At 42.1% G+C, this 22733-nt stretch overlaps 1 protein-coding gene across 4 annotated transcripts; it reads right to left on the reverse strand.

The window, feature by feature from the left end:
- Positions 1–1637: 1637 nt before the first annotated feature.
- On the reverse strand, positions 1638–22580 carry sh3tc2 (SH3 domain and tetratricopeptide repeats 2). Of its 4 annotated transcripts, XM_069171389.1 has the most exons (23): positions 21858–22115; positions 17637–17747; positions 15939–16037; positions 14740–14871; positions 14006–14133; positions 13699–13804; positions 13401–13544; positions 12173–12374; positions 11989–12062; positions 10811–11006; positions 10447–10583; positions 10160–10210; positions 9759–10063; positions 7709–7903; positions 6581–7441; positions 6215–6435; positions 5936–6102; positions 5309–5486; positions 5075–5225; positions 4661–4783; positions 3775–3925; positions 3456–3652; positions 1638–2735 (listed from the first exon to the last, which is right to left on the reverse strand). In XM_069171389.1, the coding sequence occupies exons 2-23, from the start codon at positions 17659–17661 to the stop codon at positions 1926–1928; spliced, it is 4653 nt and encodes a 1550-aa protein (XP_069027490.1). In that variant the 5' UTR covers positions 17662–17747; positions 21858–22115; the 3' UTR covers positions 1638–1925. The 4 variants fall into 4 exon arrangements, with proteins under 4 accessions (XP_069027490.1, XP_069027488.1, XP_069027489.1 ...); XM_069171387.1 differs by lacking the exons at positions 17637–17747; positions 21858–22115 and adding an exon at positions 22496–22580; XM_069171388.1 differs by lacking the exon at positions 17637–17747.
- Between the last annotated feature and the right edge of the window lie 153 nt (positions 22581–22733).

The following is a 22733-nucleotide window of genomic DNA, read 5'->3' on the forward strand; positions in this document are numbered from 1 at the left end:
ATCTTTTGCAGTTGCCATGTCTGCCTTTGCTTGAACTCTCACTGGTGTTTTCATCTGTGCCACTACTAAAAGATATATACTTTATAGGGAATATCTTATTACTGTAATTCGAGAAATGTAATCAGACACACTATTCTCTTCCAAAACTGTGGTTACAGTCATGCAGCACCACATGTACAGACCGAATCAGATATTACTGTCAGTTTTAAAATCATCTGGCAGGACATTTGTCTTCCTCCTTCTTATTCATCCTTTATTTCATACAAGCATCATTCAAATGGATGTTATTACTGAACTTTATCTGAATCAAAGCCTTAAATAGGGCTAAGTGGACACTTTGGATGGCTGCCTTTGCCAGGAAGAGGATGGAAATCTTTGTCTCTTTTCTCCTCTGTTTCCTCTCGCCTGGTGTAAAGCAGCTGCAGCTGTAGACACAGTCTTTCACTGCCCACCTCTGGCTAAAATCATACCACCATGACGTCTTTTACAGTGCAGAAAAGCACGAAAATACATATGCCACTGCTGCCCTCTTGTGGTGCTTTTAAGACATGGTCACATTTACTACACTGCCTAAACTCCCATGCCACACAAATATAAAACCCTGGAATTTAAGTAAATCACTTTGTACTTCTCCAATTGAAAATGTCTTCATTATTATAAAATTATTTATTTTTATTTTATTTTTATTTTTTTAATTAAATCTTATTTGCAGGATTGTCACAATTTCCAAGTTTCCTGGGGTTAAAGTTATAATTGAAATCTGCCCTGGCCTGAATGTCATGGACGGAGGTTCAGCAGGGGGTGTTGGTGAAGCTGGAACAACAGCAGAGTCTGGTTGTCTGAAGTCTTTCGCGTCTTCTTCAACACTGGACTCTTCATTTAAATCCTCCCTGACCTGAATCTCAGTAAAGGTTGGAGGTTCAGCAAGCGTTGTTAGAGAATTTGGAACCATGCATGTTGCAAAATATTGACGAATGGACCAAAACATAAAGAGTTGTTTGATTGACAGGCCTGTGGTTCAGTCAGGTATCAGTGGGCAGGACGTAGTATCGCCGGGTTTCCAATCAGATCGAGTCAGATCACCCGCTCGCTCTCCCCCAGCTCGCCCAAATATGGTCACTTCATGAGGTTCATAACAGCCGTTCACAAATCAATTGATGACGTCACCGCTGGTTGCCGCTTGGTAAGTATGGTACCTTAGGTTTAGGCCCCAAAAACAACCGGGTTAAGTTACCGAAAAGATCATGGCTTGGGTTGATAAATGTGACACGGTCACAATTTGGTAAATATGCATGTGAGGGACTTGCTTGCGTCACTACAAAAAAAAAGAATCCAACATTGACTTTTGCTTTCTCACAGACCGTAAAAGTACTGTTTGGCCTCTCTGTGAACTTTATCACTACTTCATCTCATGACCGCCTAGGCTTTTACTTTTTCACGCCTAGGCGAGTGAAAACGTGACACTGACACGCCGTCCTCCAGTGCACTGGTGGTTGTGTTATACACTTTGCTGTGATGTTGTGGTGTGTGTTTTAATTTAATCATGTATTGTATCATATATTGTTGTGCTTTGCTCCTCAGGGATAACATATTTCCCTCACATTTGAATGGACAAACAAAAAAAATCAACACTCAGCAAACAAAATAACATTTTTCTTTATGTTTTTCTCATATCTACCAGAGATACAAAACAAAATGTAGAAAACATATATTACAGGCACAGTGCACTGAAATAACCACATTATATATTACACAATAGGCACATGCTTTGAACTGACAACATTTCTGACAGCTTTACAGTATTGACATCATCGTTAGTACAATAAGTGCCATGTGGCTCGAACGTCGCGGTCAGTTTGCTGTGCAATAGGCATGTGACCAGATGAAGGAAATGTCAGTGAAAAACATAAAGTGCCACCGGGAGACTATGTGTTGACATCTGTGTGTGTGCTGTCCGTGTCACCACGTGTCTCAGATTTATCTTTCTCTGTGAAGTTTAAAGCATCGTCCTCGCTCACAGCTTTATCAGTGTTTATGCTAACTGTCTCTGTCTGATCAGAATCAGACTCCAGTTGAACAGGATCTGCTTGAGCATCTGTCTCTTTAGTCAGGGTGAACAGTTCGGTTTCTGAGACTTTTCCATCTGTTGGCTTCTGGTATGTTTGTAAAGTGTCAGTGGAGCTGCTGGAGTCTGAGATGTTCTCCTTAGCTGTGTCAAAGGACTCCGTTAAAATGCTGTCACTGTAGGACTGACTGGCAATGATGTCAGTCTCGGAGCCAGACACATCCACATCTTTATCGGGAACACAGTGGTTGCTATTTTCCCTCCCGTCAGTTGTAATGTCTGTACATCTGTGCTCCGAGTCTGCATGGATCGTACAAATTGTTGGAGAGGAGTCTTCTTCGCGCTTCTCATCTTCAGTTATAGATTCAAAAATGCAGTTTCTCTTGAACAAACTTTCTTTAGATCCCATATCAGCATCCAAGTTTTTAGTCTCCATGTCTGCATCGTCCATGTTTTCCTCTCCAACAGCAGTGCTTTCCACTCCAGCCAACACTCTCTTCAAACTCTGGGCTCTGTCTCTGTAAAGTTGGCACAGCTGAGTGTCGGGCATGTGGTTGCCGTGGATCTCGGCCAACTTCATGTACACCACGTACAGAGCCTCGGGGTTAGCTTGGTCCTCAACAGCCGCTGCCAGAGCCAACTGGAAGTAGCTGACTGCATCAAAAGCATCCTGCAACGAGCGCACAGAACAGAGGTCAGGACTGGTTTCATCAAAATTAAACACAGGGGTTGGATTCTGATCAGCACCATTTGCTATTAAAAAGACATCAGTTCTTTGCCAAGGACTTTAACAGGGACAGGTTGAAAAACTATTTTACTTGTACAAAGAGGACATTTTGAATAATTTTGAGATATCAAACCTGTTTCTGAGAAAAAACACAACAGGAAATACCTAAAAGAGGAAGAGATATTTCTTGTTGCTTTGTAAGAATTTCTTTGTCATTTTTTATGTTTGATTCATTCTTAATGTGCTATCTTTAATCTTTGTGATCGTATGGAAGAAGAGTGTATATTTTTAGTTTTATTTAATGTTTTGAGTAATTAAGAAAAACCTTAATCAGTATCAAAAAGCATTTCTAATTTCCTTTTTGACATTTTTTCCTTCCCTTTTCCTTGACATTAAAGGGATGAAACCAGGGACAACAGTGGCTCACAGAGCCTTGAAGGGCCACCATGGCTCCCAATACAAAACAACTTCTTGATTTCTCATGTTAGTCCGTGTATTAAAAGACCATTTAAGAAGTTTTTGCAGGTTTAAATCTTGTGTATTGAATTAGTGGTGGAGGGAAAAAATACATGAAAAGCTTGTTTACATCTGTGTTAGGAACACATTTTAGGAACATTATGAACAATTTTGTTTTCTTGTTCTACACTGTCACAGCACCTGTACCTTTAGTTTGTGCAGAGTAAGGTCTCCCAGTCTGGAGTAAACCTTAGTGTAGTAGCGAGCCTCTGTGGGGTGCTGCAGGACAGGCGGACACAGAGACAGGGACTTCAGGTAGTAGTTTTCTGCCATCTCATATTGCTCCAGGCTGTAATAAACTGTAGCCAGACGATGGTAGGCTGTCCTCTCATTCACACGCACTCCTGCGGGGAAGAAATAGTGACTCACAGAATAGTCACACCACAGGTACTGGGCCTGAATTTCCGTCTTCATTAAGAGGGATATTACACAAGCAACAGGGTCAGAGTATGTTTAGACTCTGTACCTGTTTGGCTGGCGATCTGAACGGCCAGTGTTGCGTACTGCAAGGCCTCGTCCTGCTCTCCTTGGTTCATCAGCAGCTCTGTCAGTTTACTTAACAAACGGAACTCTGAATGGATGTCCTTGATGCTCCGGGCAAAGGGCAGACTGCCGTCCTGAAAACAAACACGAATTAACTGGTTGAGATCACTGGTGCCCAGGATGTCTAGAATTACCTTGCAGTTGAATATCTCTGTCAACCAGTTAAGTTGCAGTTTACATCCAGTCCATAGTGACTTATTTTACATAGTGAAAACTTTGTAGGGACTTTGCCAATAGATTTGATTATGATAAAACACAAAGATGTATGCATGTCAGCAGATAATGCTTCAAATGTGGATGTTGCTGAAAAGAAGCTACAAATTAATCTTTAACCTGACGGCACAGATGATTTATACATTCATTACAGTTTAAAGGTGAACACCTGAGATTTGTGTCACCAATTCACTATCGGACCAAATGTAAACGGTCACAATCCCCTTCTGCTCCTCAACTGTGGCCAGAAAAGTGTTTTTGCAAAATGTTATGGTGTCACAGTGGGGTTGACCTTTGACCTTTTGAATGTAACATGTCATCACTTTATCATTTTATCCTATAATATTTGTGTGACATTTTGTCATAATTAGTGCATGAATTCTTGAGTTATGGCCACATGTATAATTTGTGAGGTCACAAGGACTTTAGACCTTTGACCTCAGATCACCAAAACTTATCAGTTCATCTTTGAGAGCCAGATATGCCTTCAGCCAAGTCTGTAACTGGCGTTGAGGCTTAAAAACAGTCTTAGAATACAAATTTACTCCAGTCTGTCAAAGAAAATAATTCAAAATCTTCATTTTACATTTTCTTACCCTGTAGAAAGGCAGTGAAGCCATCCTGTTTCTGTGGCCTTTGAAGTAGACGTCTCCGGCCTCCTCATAGATGCTCATTGCAAAGTGAGGGTCATTCATCCTCAAGGCTGTCTTCACTGCTGCCTGTCAATCAAATCATCCTGTTAATCAACAGTGTTTGTATGTCAAACATCAGAATGCTGTCAGGGAAATGTCATATTTCATCTCATTTAAAAAAAAAAAACTCAGATAAATCAGTTGAGAAAAAGTGAAAAATGAAATACAGTGAATCTTTGCAACTCAGGATTGAGGAGAGCATGAATCCAGTTTTATGAAAGAGCAAAGGGAAGAACAAGGAAAAGAAAAGGAAAATAGTGACTGAAATACCACCCTCATGTAACCACTCCGCACTCATATATGACGCTTCCTCCTCACCTGCAGGTACATGTCAGCCAGCTCGTCCTCCTTAATGAGGTAATAGATGCGTCCGACCTGCAGCCAGGTCTCCGACTCTTCCTCTCTCTTGCCCAGATCGATAGAAATCCTCAGGCTCTGCTTGGTGTAGTCAAGAGACTTCAGAGATGACCTGCATGGCAAAATGTAAAAGTTCAAAATAAAATACGAAACAGAGGTGTTATGATAAAGGTGGAGAGAGGCAAAAACATTCACTTCTCAGTGTTGAGTGAGAGGTAAAGGCTGCTGAGGATCTCCAGATACTCTCCCTCCAGTCTCTTGTCCTTCAGCTCCCTGGACACTGACACGCAGTGCTCATAGTAGACGATGCTCTGGCCGTAGAGCAGCATGTCGACATACAGCCGACTCAGCACCTTGGCCACCACCATCTGACCTGTGAAAAACACAAATTCAATTTAGTTAGTTCTGAAACCAAAAATACTGTGGCACATGTATGAGATTGAATAAGAAGCAGAGCATAGCCTTTACATTGGCAGGACTTATAGAAGACATTTTTATCTTAGCACAATTAATGTGAGTATTGTTATTTGAATTTAGCCCTTTTCCTGAATCTGATTTTTTATTTTTAAAACTCTTAAAAAGCCTCAAATATTGATATTGGCATCAAAATCTTAGCTTTGAAATGCAGTAATATGGAGCAGAACACTATCTTTTTTGGAGAGTTTAAATAAATTAATTGTTGTGTTACTTTCTCTGTGTTACAAGCTTTGTGTCATGTATGCTTACTGGAACATGAATGGGTTTCCTAACTAAAAAGGTTCAGTGGTGTCTGCCTGAGCTCATTTACATCACGTTACATTTGCACACTGAACTTATACTCACTGTGCAAGTTTCTGGCATGTAGTGCAATTAGTAGCCCCATTTCATAACATTCCCTGTTGTCTTGGCTCCTCCCCCTGTCTTTGTAGCTCCGCCCGAGCCAAAGGTAGGTCTGAACATGCTCCTCGTCTGTTGGCCTTTCCCAGAGCTCCAGAAAAAGGCACAGGGATCTAAGAGAGACAATAAACATTACTATTGAAATAAATACCTCAGTGTAAACTCCATATATGCTGTCAGAAATACCATGCAGAAAATATTTCCATAAGAAAACAAATATCTGACCTGACCAGGAAGCGTTCTGCAACACAAGATGCCCCCACATCCAGTGCCAGACAGCCCAGGTTGGCCAGTGCCAGAGCCTGATTCCTCTGGTTTCCACTTTCTCTGGAGATTACCAGGGCAGAGTGAAAATGCCAGCCTGCCTCTGGGATGCGACCCTGATGCCTCAGACACAAAGCCAAGAGGTTATGGATGACACCTCGCTGAGTAGGACTGTCAGTGCTCTGCAAAGACGTATACACAGAGGCTCAGATTACACATGACATTCATTTGGGAAAGGAAAACTTACACAAAATTTACACAAAAGTTGCACAGTTTTCCAAGTGAATATAATATAATATAGTCATTGTTCATCACAGGCTGCTGTACCTGTAGTGATGTGAGCAGTGGCTGTAGGACACTCTGGGCCTTCTCAGCCTCGCCTGTCAACACCAGCAGCCACCCAAGCAGCACGGATGCCTCGAAGCCCTCCTCCTCGTTGATGTGGCCTCCTGTCTTCACAGCTTGTTGAGCACAGCGCACTGCTTTATCCAGGGCGCCATACTGCTGGTACATTGAGGCCAAGCCCAGACACAGGTCCCTCTGGGTCTTTATGTCGTCCCCCTGCTCAGCTTTAGCCAGCGTGTGCTGCAGGTAAACCACAATCTGAGCAGGTAGCAGGGAGGTCCCTTCCTTCCAGCACGGGTTCAGACGAACAGAGTTCCTGATAAACAGATCAATCCCCTGGAAGGCATCGTGGAGGGAGTGGTCCTGTCTTGAGTTCAGGCTCAGAGAGGCCAGTGCTAAGTAAGGCATGTATTTACGATGATAGAGCCAGCTCAAGAGCCAGTTGAGGTCCAAAGGAACAATAGGTCGTCCCTCTGCGGCAGAAAGACTCGTGGAGAGAAACTGGAGTCGCTCGACAAAGGGAAGAGCATCATCAGTCTTCCTGAGAAGCAGGAGGAGGCTGGACATGAGGTAGCAGACGCGAGCCTCCAGGTGTTTGTCCACCAGCACCACTGATCTCCTCAGGAGCAGCTTCAGCAGTTCGACCTCGTCTGTAGATGTGAAGGCGTGGCAGGGAAGACAGAGGAGCAGGGCGCAGGCCTTCTCCAGAGTCTGGGGCAGTTTATCCGTCATACGCTGCTTCAGGTAGACGGCAGTGAGGTTGGTGCAGAGAGCGACGAGGAGAGGCGTGTCGGAGAAACTGTCAACACAGACGCTCAGAGCCTCCTCGTAGTACACACGTGCCTGAAAAAGGATTGAAAAAGGATTTCACATAGATGTGGGCTGTAATAAATGGTCATCATTTTCACTGGTCAAGTATTTCAACATTTGCTTTTATTTAAAAGCTGTAGCACATTTTTATTATGTTCAGTTCAAGTGGAAGTCAGCATGCTGTAGCCATTAAAATACAGTAGACACTGAATAGAATTTATTGAATTGTCCTTTTGCAATGGACTAAGGCATGCAATCATTTATATATTGAGCATTGACTGTAAATAAAAAAGCACATACCTGGGAGAACTTTAACTTCCTGGCACACAGTCTCCCCAGGAGAAAGCACGCCCGTCGATGAGCCCAGTGCATGCCCATTCTCTTGGCGCACTCCCTGATACTCTCCAGATGACCTGGCAGCTCATCCTCAGTCTTACCACTGAAGGTCACCCACAGGAAGGAATACTGCAGGTCATACAGGGGCAGGAAGTCCTCCTGGAAAAAACAACAAACACAAGATTTGAGAATTACATTGGGTTCAAATAGAATTAAAGGGGGTGTAAATGTCTCTTTCAGCTCTTTGTGTTTGTAACTTTTTTTTTTTTTTTTTTTTTTTTTTTTTTTTTTTTTTTTTTTTTACAATCTTGGCACATGGTGCTTGGTAAAATATGTGTTAGTGTGACAAGTGGAAATGATAATGATCTGTTATAATTTTAAGAGTCAATTCATACTCATGAAATGGTTAAAAATATGTCATGACGAAGAATGTATAAAATGTGAGAACTCGTAGTGTGTTAAAATAGGTTGAAATACTGAGAAACGTATATATTCATTGTTTATTTCATAAAAATGTTTAAAGATTAGTTAACTATTGCATTATCAATCATCTGCTCGGTAGCCCGATCAGCTATCCTGAGATCGATTGCTTTTGTCTTCGCCTGCATACCCGGGGAATTCGCGGTGTTTTCCTTATTTCAGTAAATGCTCCAGTGATGAAATCTCACTCACTTTAATTGCCAGTCAAGGTATGTAATGCAAACTTTGTGATCTGCCGTAGCCAAGTGTTGGGCATTTTGTTATGTTGTATATAATAAATGTACGTAATTAATTCCAGTAAATGCATTCACTGAGGAAACATCACCACATGACTCGTGATTAGTTCTCCCCGTTTTCAGGGGCGTAACATTCGCATCCACTTCGCCAAGTAGTTTAGTATCCAAAAGCTCTCTGCATTTACATTCATCCTGGGTGATCCGATCACAAGTGGACAGCTGTGAATAAACCCGCAGGGCACATTGGTGGTCGGGGATGGAAATGGTCACATTCTTTTAGCAATGTGAACACAAATTCATCCTGGGCCACATTAAAGGACCACATACTCAACTGATATCCTCTGAATAAGCTGTAGAAATATCCAATAGAAAAAAAAAATATTCTTATTGATTCTGTTGAGCACGGTTAAATTATACAGAAGGTTGGAAAGATTTACCTGAAAACACCTGCTGTCTACCTGACGTTTGTTTCACCAAAGCCTCCTCTCGGTTTAGTTTTTTTTTGGATTTACCTCATTTGTAATTTCGGCCACTTGGTAGACCCACAATTGTGGAAGAGCGCCCGTCCCCTTGCACAATAAATGGATCCACTGCAGCGCAGAACCGGACCTCAAACCCACTGCAATGTTAAAACAATCTGAGCCTGAATGACTTGATCAGGTGATGCCTGACTGTTCAGGTTGTAAATTACAAACTCGAGTGTTCAGATATTTACAAATGGGAAATATTAAAATGAGGCTTGAGTGAGCAAAGATGTCTCATTGTGTTAAGTGCCTGCTGCTTTGACTCCTCTCTTTACTTCTCTGTTTGTGTTTATTTTCTTGTTTTTTTTTATGCAATGTGTGTGTTCATTTACATATAGAGTGGAAAAGGTGAGGTCAGATCACAAGTGGTCACTCGAAATGTATGTGGGGACACTTGTTGACGCTCATATGAACAGACGCACTTAAGAGTCCAGTTGTGATCGGATCACCCAGAACATGTTAAAGTCTGTACAAGGTCTTAGGAAGCCTCTCTTGGTAAAGTCAGACACAGGAAGCTGTTCTGACTGATTTGTTCATAGGATCTGATAAAGGCATGCCAATGATCTGTCTTTCAATTTATGAAGATGATTTCAACAATTTGGATAATAAATGATAAAGTAATGCAGAGAAAAATCGTGTTTTTGCATCTTTGTAGTTAAATATCAATTGAAAATAGAAAAGAATAGGAAGAAAGACAACAGAACAGATGGTGCTTGGCTTCAGTGATTGGTCCTGTGATAAATAACTGAATGATTAAACTGGGACTTGGTTGACCTGGAAGTGTGGGTGGTTGAGGAGGGTCAGTGTCGGGTCGCTGAGCTCGGACTCCTCTCCGTCCCAGCTGTTCTCCTCCAAGAAGAGAGGTGGATCTTCCTGGAACTCGTCCAGTTCCCTGAATGTGTCTTCCGGAGCGAAGGACAGACGCTCCCCCTCTCGTGGTAGAGGATTGTGAGAGTGACAGAGGGACAGGCGAGGGGAGGAGTGAGAGAGAGAGGTGCGAGGGGAGGATTGGTATGGAGGTGTCCCGCCACTTCTCTCCGACATGCCGCTCTGACGGGCGCTTGTCAGAACCTTATGATCTGTGAAGGAGGAGTAGAAATGTATCAGAGCAGAACAGAGAAGTTCATTTTTCAAGCTGTTTGAATACATTACGCTCATTAAAAGTTAAACATTACCATGCTTTGGCAGATTCCTGATGTACATGAAGTCAGTCTCATCCAGTTTATCTGCAAACACACAAGGTAAATCAATTTTAGCATCAATTTTCCAGTCGGGAGGAGAGACGGAAAATATTTTTCCAAGAATGAATCACAAACAGCAGCGCTGTTTATGACATAAACAGAAGCGGCACGCTGAACCAAACATGACCTATATTTCAGTTATACTTCTGTTGCACGGCAGCTCCTTTTCCCTAACTGACACAAAGTACACAATATGTTGATCAGCCCAGTGGTTTCTTTACCCAGCCGGTATACCGAGCTGATGTCAGACGAGAAGAGTCTCTCCAGCAGGCTGCTGTCACTTGGCTCAGAGCTACACGGGTTAACCTGAGCCAGGCTGGCCTTCTCCTCCTCAGTCAGAAAGACCAATTGTCCATCTCTGTACGAGAAAGACAAAGGCAGCATTATCTCCCCAGCCTCACCAGCGGATCCACCCTCCCCAGACAGCTGACACACTAAACAGGATTTCAGAAAAGATTAGACTATAAACAAGAGGTAGCCGATGTGGATTTGATCGTGATAAAGAGCTTTAGAGTTGAAATGATGCACTATGAGTAGGTTCAAGCCATGTCATGTAGTATATAACTGAAAAATGTGTCTTCCTACAGTGGTGTGGTGTCCAGGGGCTTGACGTGGGCCCTGTGAACGAAGCCAGTGTGTCCTGTGGACGTGTGTCTCCCTATGAAAACGCCGAGGCCTCGCAGCAGCAGGCCCTGGATCTCCACCGTGTCGCCTTGGCTCAGCTGCAGCTCATCTGCCGCCACTGGACTGTAGTCAACTACTGCGACACACGAGCCTGTCACTAAAGTATGTGAGGAGGAGAACAAGATTACGGCAACAGACATGGGTGTTTTAAGGTCTGCGCTGTATATTTAATCACACTGTCTAATCAAGAGGAGGATGATATAATATCATAAATTGTTGTGAGAAAATCGCATTCAAGTGACTCCAGTTACTTTTTAGAGTAAATGTAATGCACTAGACATTCAGGATGCTTTTACTGAATACTATACAATAGACCGCCAGAAGATCAGCTATGTTGAGCTGACCTCAACATTCGTAGCCAGGTCTCACATCAGAGTGTGCAGTAGCCATGTTGGTCCATAACGCGAAACATGTTCATTTCACAACAACTGCTGGAAAATTGTGAGATGCTTTCATTTTAGACTTGGTTTTTGATTTAGGAAGTCATGTGACAGAGTAGAAAGATTGACAGTGTCCTAAATAGGAGGAGGTCCGGGGTGGTTAGATGAATCAAACACAAGACTTTCCTCCAGGAGACCAGAGTTCAAGATGGTGAGAAAGCATAAAGCTATGAGTATTTTTTTCAAGAAATTTAGTGAACTTAACTAGCGTACATCATTTAACTTGCGTAAGTAACGTACTTATTTGAACCCAAACCATGATCTTTTCCTAAATTGAACCACACAGTTGTGTTTGCTAAACCTGGGGCGCCTTGTGAATATGTCTGAGATAGCAGTGGGCTTTGTTAGACGCAGGCTAAAAGTAGGACAATAGAAATGAAGGCATCCCACAATCTGTGATCTGTTAACAGTTAAACGAATACATTTTGCACTGACGACCAGTGTAGCTATTGAACCTTTTTATGTGAGACCGAATTGATATTCAACATACACTTCATCCATCAAACTCCATGAAGAGACATAAAAAGCACATGTTGAAATTCATCTAAAGTACTATTGCTTGGCGACACAAGAGGCAATGCAGCTCTGCTTCCTGGTCCTATCAGTGAGTTACAGTATGTTGCATGTGTGAACATTTACCGATAGAATGTTCAAACAGTTCCTTTTCTGTTGCTGAGCATCCAGCATGGCCTGGGTACTTCCTCAGGAACCACCTGAACAAACGGGAATTATGATTTAACAAAACTCTCAAGAGAGCGTGTGAATCATTTTGCTGCTCACATTGTAAATCAGGAAATCGATATCTGAACATATAGAGACTCACTGATAGAAGGGGTACGGCAGCGGCTGCATGGCGTTGACTGGCACCTGGCCGTGGTTTCCTGTGGAGAGCATGGTTCCCTCCCACATGACGTCCTGCCCCGTCTCCTTCACCATCAGCAGGTCGTTCTTTTTGAACGACAGCTGTTCTTCATCATCCTCATCCTGATCACTTCTTGTGAATAGTGCCTTAGCAAAGAAGGATCCTGCAAAGAGACTGATTCATCAGTAGGCAGATTCAGCCTCTGAAAACATACACGCACACACACACGCACACACACGCACACGCACGCACGCACGCACGCACACACGCACACACAGACAAACACACTCACACACTCTCACACACACACACACACACGCACACGCACACACATGTACAGACACTGTAAATGTATGAATCCAGACACGCAGTGTTTTTGTTGTTGATAAAAGTTGCTGCACTTAAATATCAGCAAAACTGCTCGAGCTACTGCGCCCTCATTCAGTCACTGGCAAATGATGGATGTTTTATACCCTCCCCCTATTAAGTTAATGTAATTCTCATCACTATTTGCCAGCGCTGCAGTCCTATTATATATTTCCGTGAAGCTTTTTGCCTGAGGGAAATGTTCAGGAGAAAGTAAGGATGTCTGTGTAGACCGGGGCAGCAGGGGATCAATATGTATTCATAGTGCAATAGTTTCCCTTTAACACGACACTGAATAATTTTGTAGTGCATTAGAAAGTCTGATTAAAGTTTTTCTGTTAAAAATACTACTGGGATCCTAATATTGACTTAATTAGCAGTGTCACAGTTTAGAGATTAATTTTAAAGGGCAAAAGCTCCGCAATCAAATGTTTCTATTATTTGTCTTAAATTGTGTGTGGCTGTCTATTCATAAGTCTTTCATAGTGTTAATTGGGGTCAGTAAGAAGTGGATTAAACATAATGGGATCAAATAGCAGCTGCCTTCAGTTAATATACAATTAAGTGCCCAGATTCAGGGTTTCTCCTGACGATGGCTCCAATTAATATCTTTTAAAGTTTTCCTTAGAAAAATATTTCTCATTGTAATTTTGCCAAGTACAGATTTTTAATCACCAATTTACTGGATGGTTTTCTATCCACAAATGTTTAGAAAAAGATCAGTAAAGAAGACCTTTTTCACTCCCCCTATTACAACTTTGAGCCTTGTGTTGACAGTATAAAACATGAATTAAATATCACTGCTCATTGCAACACTACTGACCCTCCTGAAGTAAAAGTCCCAGGTAGAGAGTGGCTAGATGTTCCTCGTCCACTGTCACATTGATCTCCAAGTCACTGAGCAGCTCTGGGTCCAGCCAGACAGACTGATCGCACAGGAAATTCTCCAAGCAGCGAGCCACATAGCCTGGAACAGAGCATAATGCAAGTCCGACTGAAGTAATACTAATATTGCTCCAACCATAGGCTGGGAAGCAGAGCTATAACTGTGATGATAAAAATAAGAAATAATGCTAAAAATGCCTGCATAGGGGAAAAAAAAATATGCTTATTAGTCCTACCTAATGACAGGTACGTTGAAAACCTCCAGATTTCCTCCACAGTCTTGAATGTGAGAACAAAGCTATCCTTCTCAGCGTGGACAGAGACCAGACGGGCAGACAAGTCCTGCAGATTAAAGTATCATATTACAGTAACAACAGTTAGCCGTCTTTATAAAGTACACAATACATATCCAGTATAATATATCACATTGCATCATATGGACTTAAATCAGATTAAAAAGCACGTTACTGTTCAGTATCATATCAGAACATTTTGAAATGCAGTAAAGTCCATGTAATGTTTGCATTGTCAGGTCTGACCCACTTTGAAGAGCTGTATGACGTCCTGACTGTTGCTCTCCACCACTCGGAGTCGTGTGCGAAGCGCCTCCTGCAGGGCCCGGTCAGGATCCACGCTGGAGCGCCTCCGCCCGGTAAACAACAGCACAATTTCTAGAGGAAAGACAAAAAGCATGCTCCGATCATTTCTTATACTGGAATAAAATGGAATAAAACCAGTCATTGCCAATAAGCATCCATTCTTTGACCAGGAAGAGAAAAAGACTAAAACATAAGGCAGATCTAATCCACTTATCACAAATATGTTGTATTTTTCCAGGTCAGAATAATAATGAGAAAATAAAACTGAGACAGAAATTAAATGTTTTGTTCTCTATAGGCAAGAGAGACAAAACTTTTGAGAGTTTATTAAATATTTTCTGAGAGCTCATATTTCAGTGAGATGCTTTGTGAGCACAACGTGAGTCTCTGGAGGAATAACAAAGCTATTAGGCCTTTTACTGGACTCTCAGTGTGGCCATTTAAATCCATTTGAGAGGAAGAACCTGGGGGAAAGTGATGGATGAGACTAAACTGCTGAGTGAGTAAAACACTAGTAGACAGGGGAATGTGCTTCATCAGTATGCATACATAATATCCATGGGAAATGCTTCTCTGTACAAAATACAACTAGTTCAGACTAGCTGATAGAAAAGCCAGTTTTCCAGAAGGCAGGCACAACAAGACACTGAACTCTGTTGAAACCATCGTGAAACTTACCTGAAGAGAATTTCTCTCCCAGTGACACAGTACTCCCTCTGAGGAAGGCCTCCTTCTTCTTCCAGTAGCTGTCAGGCTCCCCCCGACTTTCACCTGATTCCGCCGCTGCTCCGTCCTCCTCTTCACCTGCACCTGAAAGACCAAACAAAGTCAGGAAATCAGGTGATCGAGTTTAGAGGTCTCGTGTTGTGATTCAAGACCTAAAGGAAAACAAACTGTAAGGTAGAAAACTCACTTCATTGCAAGTTGAGCCTAAACAGACAAACAGCTAAACAGCATATCAGTCAGGTGTTGTATGTGGAAACTATTTTATCAAAATGGTCATCACAAGGGCTGCAATCACAATGCAAGTCCCAGACTGGCAAGGAGACTTAACTGGAAATGTTTCCAGATGACACAAGATATCAATCACTGCCTGCCATTAAAGATAACAATGTCTGTGTTTAGTATTTAGACAGATTAAACATATGGATTGCAGCAGTAGTTCTTCTGTGATGGACCCCCACAGGCCTCAGATATTCTTTCAATATCACCACCTGTCAGATGTTACAAATCTGTTTAAAAGGGACATAATTTAACACTATGACTATACTGTATACGGAGGTGAATATTGTTAGTGTTTATTTTATGCACCTGAATGGCTGTTTTGGTCACGTTCACATTCATACTGTCACCTATAGTGGCAGAAGTTACATGTTTTAGCCATTTATATACTTTTACTGTTTATCCACTAGGTTTTTAGCATTTACACAGTACGTTTAGCTATTTGTTCTTCTTCTCTGCTCACTTGATATATAACCTGGTTTTCACATAGCCTCACAGCATGCACAGCATTCAGGTATTATATGTACATATTAAGCACTTAAGACTCTCACATACAGTACATATTTATCTGTGTGTGTATGCTAGTACATTAGCTTGGGATCCTAATGGTTTTAAAATCTCTAAATTATGAGCCAGATGAATGCACACAGTAGAGCAGCAGGCTATTGCAATAAAGCAGGGACAGGTTTCCCCTGGTTTGTGCCATTGAGCCGAGAGGAGATCTCAAACACTTCCTCAGTCTGTGAAAGCAGCACTGCTCCTTCTCAGATGAATCTAATGAGGTTGTTTGTTCTCCAAACTAATAGAAGACATTATAATAATGATAATATAATGTGATTTCAAATTGATTGATCTAAAACATTTAGCACAGATACCTTGCGTCATGATGTCATTTCCTGAGAAGTGCCCATTTGTTCCCCCAAGCGTATATGGTGGCTCCCTCCAAAGAGCATCCAGCTCTGCAGGAGAGATGTCTGTAAAAAGGGAAACAAATCCATGATGGCCTTGAACACAGAAAAACAAATCCAGGCCCTCTATGCTCTCTTTTAATCCGTTAGTTATCACATACTTAAAAGGTTTTCATCCAGGTTTTAATATCATCATAATGCATCTTAAAGGAATAGCTTTACATTTTGAGGTTTACTTTCTTGCCCCCACCCCTCCCATGTCTGTACATTGAATATGAAGCTACAATCAGAAGCTGCTTAGCATAAAGACTGAAAAGGATACAGCTTGTCTGGCTCAATTCAAAGTGAACAAAATCTGCTTGTCAGCACCTCCAAAACTTATCATTTTATACCATAAATCTAAAGTGTAAAACATCAAATTGCCCTTTTGCAGGGCTTAATTTATGAGCAAGGCTATTTCTTGGCAGGGAACATTTAGCAGTGGCATGGCTCCTCTTGCCTTCTGACCTCACTGTGATTATAGTCTGGAAACCCTGTTCGCATGAAGGTCCGCGCTGCCGTTCTGATGACAGACCAGTAGGGGTGGGTAATGCGATGGTGTTGCATTTTGTTTCAAAACGTAGCTCCAACATTAACACCGGTGGTACTAGATGAAGCAATACAAATAGTTGTATCAACGCTGGTAAATATTTAGCAATTGAAGCTGGAGCAAGTGCATATGTCATAGGGTGGTTAATTCCAATTGGTTAAAGGCTGCTCCCGTATGGAAATTAATCAAAAATCTAATCCCATTACTATGCGCGACTGGAAACGACCCCCAGTGGAGCGTGATCAGATCCATATGTTCATGCAGTGAATTCTGGTCTGGTAATACCAAGCTAAGTTAGCCTATCAGGTAAGCAACGGAGACACCGGGACGTTTTTTGTATTCATAATTAGGTTTTTATGCAGATTAGATAAACAAGAAATAATGATTTGTGCTTCAGAGGTGCTTTTAGTTGTTGTATTCTAAAGTGTTTCCAGTCTTTAACCAAGCTCACTGTCTCCAAACTGTAGCTTCACATGAGATCTTATCACGGCATGGAAGTTTACGAGAGTTGTTTTCAACAGGGAGAGTGTTAACTCGGGAGAACGGATGCAGCAGTTCATAGTTAGTTTGCGGAGTCGTCAGGGGGACGCAGTGACGTTGAACACACACAGACCCAGCACAGACACACACAGCTGCACTGACATCAGAAAAACCGTCAGGCTCACACACAGCTGTCCTGCCACGGACCTTTCAGAGCACACTTTCATGTCAGTACTGTCACAGCATCAGACACCATATAGAATGAAAAAGGGATGACATTGTTAACAAAATACAAACAAAAAACAGCAATCATTTGGATTAGAATGCCACATTTTCATTGTCAACATGCTTTGTCAGTGCAAAAACACAACGTAACATTATTATCTTGATGCAGTGCATTCCCAACAAGACAATGGGGCGCACAATTTAGCAACACAATATGCAACATGACATTATGCCAAAGAGGACAACAGCCTATTCTTTCCATCCTACAGCACAGAGCTCAGTTAGCACCAACAGGACTGCTTGAGTCAACACAAGCACTGTCATGCCGCTACATTGGAAAAACACACCATGCTACCTTTTCCTTTTTTTACCTTCATGGCTAAGTGTGTTACCCATGTTGCATATAGACCTATTCTCCTGCCTATCTGAATGGAGCGGTCCGTCTCATGACAGTACATCACCGAGAGCGGGCTGGGACCGACCTGTGAAGGAGAGGCACACTTTGATGAGCGGTCCACAACAGGAGGAGTTGAGGAACGGTCTGCAGCAACAAGACGCCATCTGGCCCAAGAGCCGGCAGCTCCCAGAGATCAATGCCATCCCATCAGTTCGCTCCAGCGTCTTTAACAACAACTCACTCTCTTCCTCTCTGCTGGACAAGCCCAGTTTCCCTTCCTATTTCTGTATTCCCTTTCCTGCCCTGCTCACGCTGTCTTTCCACCAGTGAGTGTTTACTGCATGTGTCTCTACTACTTCCCCAGCAAGCCTTATGTCTTCTTCTGCTCTATCTGTCTGGGTCTGCTGTCTCCATCTGCCCCCTCCCACCAGTCTCCCTCTCTCTCTCCTCAGTCTCTGCCCAGCCAGTCAGTGAATGCACAAAGCACTCTGTGCGATTGGTATGTGTGTGTGTGTGTGTGTGTGTGTGTGTGTGTGTGTGTGTGTGTGTGTGTGTGTGTGTGTGTTTGTGTGTGCGTGGGGGGCAGGCCTCGGTGAGAGTTCCCCTACGTGTTGTGTGTGTGTGTCTGGGTCAGTGAAAATATGCACAGAATGTGTGTCACAAAGACTGTGTGTGTTGCAGGGATAACGTATTGCTGATCCACTGTAAGGCAATGCCACTGAGGGACGTGCTGCAAGGTCACAGTGAAGTGGGGGTGAGAGTAGCCTGGTGGCACAGATTGATGATCTGTTTATCTATGAGACCGAATTTAACACAACTCCGCTCTCCTCCATCAGACGGGTAACAGATATGACATGAGCACAGCAGGAGAGCCTCATCCGACGCTGTGAGGTCACTGTGAAGACAAGGATGAGCCCTGAAAACGGAGATTGGACGGTGAGGATGCCCTGTGACTGTTCTCAGCCATGATGGAAACATCACAGAGGGGTGCTACCATGGGAAGGTCACAGTCACTGACCTTATGTGACCCTTTAAATAGCCTATATTACAACAGTAGCTTCATTCAGGATGTCATTTTCTTTGCATTGTTTAAAGTATAAATTCAAAATAATATATACCTATTAAGTTCTCTTCAACACACAGCGTGTAGACAGGCCTGTTGTTCGACAGCCATAATTTGCCTTTAGTGCTTCACTCATCATTGTTCAGGCAGAAAATCAAATAATAAAATGCTCACAGTGTTCATGTTTCACTAATGTATTACAACCTGGAGTAGTCAACATGCAAATAAATCTTCCTCTTTATTTAAAGCTGCACTAACACTTTTTTGGGGTCTCTTTGGAGCATTAAAAACAAGTTGTGAAGACAACACGGACATATCATAGCTTTGTGGCTTAACAAGACAGTTTTTGGTCTCCACTAACTCCTCAGTGGAATATTTGGGTTTTTAAATGTTGGTGATGCAAGCTGAACATTTAAAACACTGAAGTTAGCAGCAGATTAAGTTGCTAACTCTCAGTAGATTCCCCGTCACAAGTGACCTCATGTTTTCACATTATCATTGATTATAGCTGCTGTAAAAACATGTAGATTAGATGCTATAGAATAAACTGGCACGGTTATATGTTATTGTGTAACAAAGTAAAATAAAACGTAATTTTGAAATACATTGCAGGATATAACTACAGTACTGGTTGATTTGTATTCCAATGTACACAGCGGTGAATATTTTAGGTTATTTTATCAATCAGATTAAACTAATACAATATTAACTAAACCTAAAATGTCAGGGCAACAGCTGAATGAGTATTTAAAGAAACTTGATAAGAATATCATATCTTGAAATTGTAAGCTAGTAACCATCCATCCATTATCTATACCCGCTTTATCCTGAACATGGTCACAAGGCTGGAGTCTATCCCAGCTGACTCCGGGCCAAGGCAGGGTACAACCTGGACAGGTCACCAGTCCATCACAGGGCCAACACACAGAGACAGACCGAAACAAAGACCATTCACGCTGTCATTCACACCTGCGGGCAATTTTTTAGAAACTAGTAACTGCTCCAGAAGAAATGTTTATGACATATTACAATTGTAGATGTATAAAGCAACCCCCCAAAAAAGTAAAGTAGGCCTTTAAATACACACATTATAAGTGGTAAAATATACTTGTATTTAGTGTTAAACATTTTTTTTTCTTGATTTATTTGAAAACCTCAAACCCTTACTCTCTGATATATAATAATCAATATAGAATTTCAAGCTTTATTATTCAAAAGGAAGGGACATTTGCATGTCTAAGACACTTTAGGAATTAGATACTGATGAACAAATCTGAAAGTAGAGCAGATCTTATTTAGGTGAGTCTGACCTGGATATTCAGACTTGTTGCTCGTCATGAGTCAATTTCAAAAGCACTGGATCCCAACTGTCCATATCGTATAGCATCTTTCATTAGATCCTTTCTGAAATACAGTTGCAAACATTGTTGAAACTTCACCCAAAGTTTGCAACATCTTGTCAATCATGTCTAACACTCCCATATTCAAAGCAAGGGCCATTTATAAATATGTCAAACTTATTAGTTTATAACAACGGCGTGAGTTAAACCTTTTAGACATCTAGAGGTTGGAGGCTGCTAAATGAATACAGTTAACAAAGACGGATAAACCGACTCATATAAGGTGGTGATGGAAACAGCTGATGCTTGACATGACTTCTTTCAGCTGCCATTGCATGTAATCACAGATTTTGCAACAAAAAAAACAAAAAAAAAAGCAAACATTTGCGCCTCGATCGCTGCTCTGCTTCAGCACACTGGAGACCAAGAGGCTAATATCCTTGACTGAGACTAGTCTCTTCATCTTGTTTATGTGGCGACTGAATGGTCGTGATTGAATCTGTGCATGCGCATCTCGTGAGGCAGAAAAGCTGTGAACAGGCTGAAGGCGTGTCGGGGCATATCTTGACACTCTTCAGACTCCCCTGCTTGTTTCTCATAGTGCAGCAGACGTCTAATCTAATAAACACAGACTTTTCAAGGCTGATATGGTCAGTCACATGCACTGGCCCTTGTTAGCGTCAAAAGCTGCACAAAGGTCAGGAGCCGTCTCCAACGACAACCACTTTAAAACACACAGACAAAATAAAACAGCGCAATCTGTTTGCTAGTGATGCTGTTTAAGTCACAATATCCTCTTTACTGAACACCTGTGCATAAAGCTATTGTTTCCTGCAGCTGTGGCATCTAAATCATTCCTCTTCTGAGTGACTGCACACTGTGGCACAACTTTGCTGAAGTCCCTTATAAACAACGCATATGATTACAGACTTGCTAAACCACAAACACAGTTTGTAATGCCAGTAATGACAGAGGTTGTCGAGCCTAATGACCACATACCATAAATGACCTTATAGTCTCCCCACAGTCTGAAGCCGCAGCAAAAGCCTGGACTACAATTGTGACACTCGGTGGTCCATGACAATAACAGTCAACCTAATGAGTAACATATGGTGTCAGCACTGGCTGGCTGGGTCCAAATGCATGACAAGCAGAGGGTGTTTGAGGTATTTGCGCCTGAATATGTGTGTGTGTGTGTGTGTGTATACAACGTGGGTTTGTAGATTTAGAATATGTGGAGGAAGAGTTAGCGGAAAGTAATATGAGACAGGGATTATGGGCTCTAAGTTTAGACTAACCCCCCGTTAGCTCACTCACATGCCTGTGTGTCTGGAGCTCCCTGAAGGGAGATTCCCACACTGTTGCATGGCGGCATTTCTAACTCTGAAACAAACTTTGTGGAAGTATGATTGAAATTCCATCAGGCTTTGTGAAGAGATCAGTTTTATTCCCATGATCTGACATTCTTTCATTTATTAGAGCTAAAACATAGACACATGAGGACTTTAGACTTGTTTACTGCATGACTCTGATTCTGTGCTCTTTACATACAGTATAGTATCAGACCACCAATGAAAAGAAGGAACTAAAATCACTACTTCACAGTCACTTCCCATTTAACAATGTACTGTTTATGTGTTCTGTTTACTGTTTATATATCCCATATCTATCCAGCTGTGGATTGACAGGAACTTTATGGTTATGTGACTCAGTACAAAGTACAGCAGTGTTTGCAAAACAGACCATAGTTGACACAGAAAAGCAGTTAAAAGTAGACGAAAATCCCTCTTACCTCTGTGTTCCTGCCAGTGCTCCCCTCTCAATTCATTCCTCATGTGCGTGGCAGAGTGTGTGTGGATCTATGTGTCTTTGTGTGTGTGTGTGTGTGTGTGTGTGTGTGTGTGTGTGTGTGTGTGTGTGTTCACCATTTAACTGGTGAATTGCAAATAATGACAGCTGCTGAAACTGCTGTCATTCTCCGCTGTCAGAGGAGAAAAGAGAATTGTGTGAGTCAGTGAGAGTGTGTGTATGTGTGTGTTTCAGGGGCTATCCAAGACAACATGTCACTGACTGAGCAAGTTTTTTTTGCTGTAACTCCTCCCATCATTTTTTTGGGGACAATAGTACTGCCTCTTCTCTCTCTCTCTCTCTCTCTTTTTGTCACTCACCCCTAAGCCTCATACAGGCACACTATTTCTCTCTCTGAAAAAAAATCAAGAAGACTGAACCAATAAACAGGTCAGGTATGAACACATTTCAATTGTCAAACATATTAAACCCATTTAGAGTTGCAAAAGAACAATAAAATGCAGTCTGTTTCCTCATTCTGTTAAGACCAGTCACGCCACCTTGGTTTGACACACCCCCAGTGATGACAGCTGATTAAAGGTGTGAACAATCACCTGTTAGGTGCAATAGTTGAGTACATACCTGAGAAATCACTCATCTTCATTCCACAAGTGTAGCACACAGTCCTGCCAATCAGGTTACAGTCCCCACACAAGGCAAGCATTCCTCTAAATGCACTGAAATGCCTGGACATGTGAAGTATTTACCCCTGTGTGCTACATTTAAAAGCAAATAAAGAGGTTATAACACCAGCGACCTCGTCATTCACTTTCTGGGTCATGTCCATCCATATCTGTGTGGGGAGATAATAATCCCGAGG

The sequence above is a fragment of the Embiotoca jacksoni genome, unplaced genomic scaffold (genome assembly GCF_022577435.1).
Source record: "Embiotoca jacksoni isolate LCO1_2020_lvr unplaced genomic scaffold, fEmbJac1.0.p SCAF_5, whole genome shotgun sequence".
Taxonomy (NCBI): domain Eukaryota; kingdom Metazoa; phylum Chordata; class Actinopteri; family Embiotocidae; genus Embiotoca; species Embiotoca jacksoni.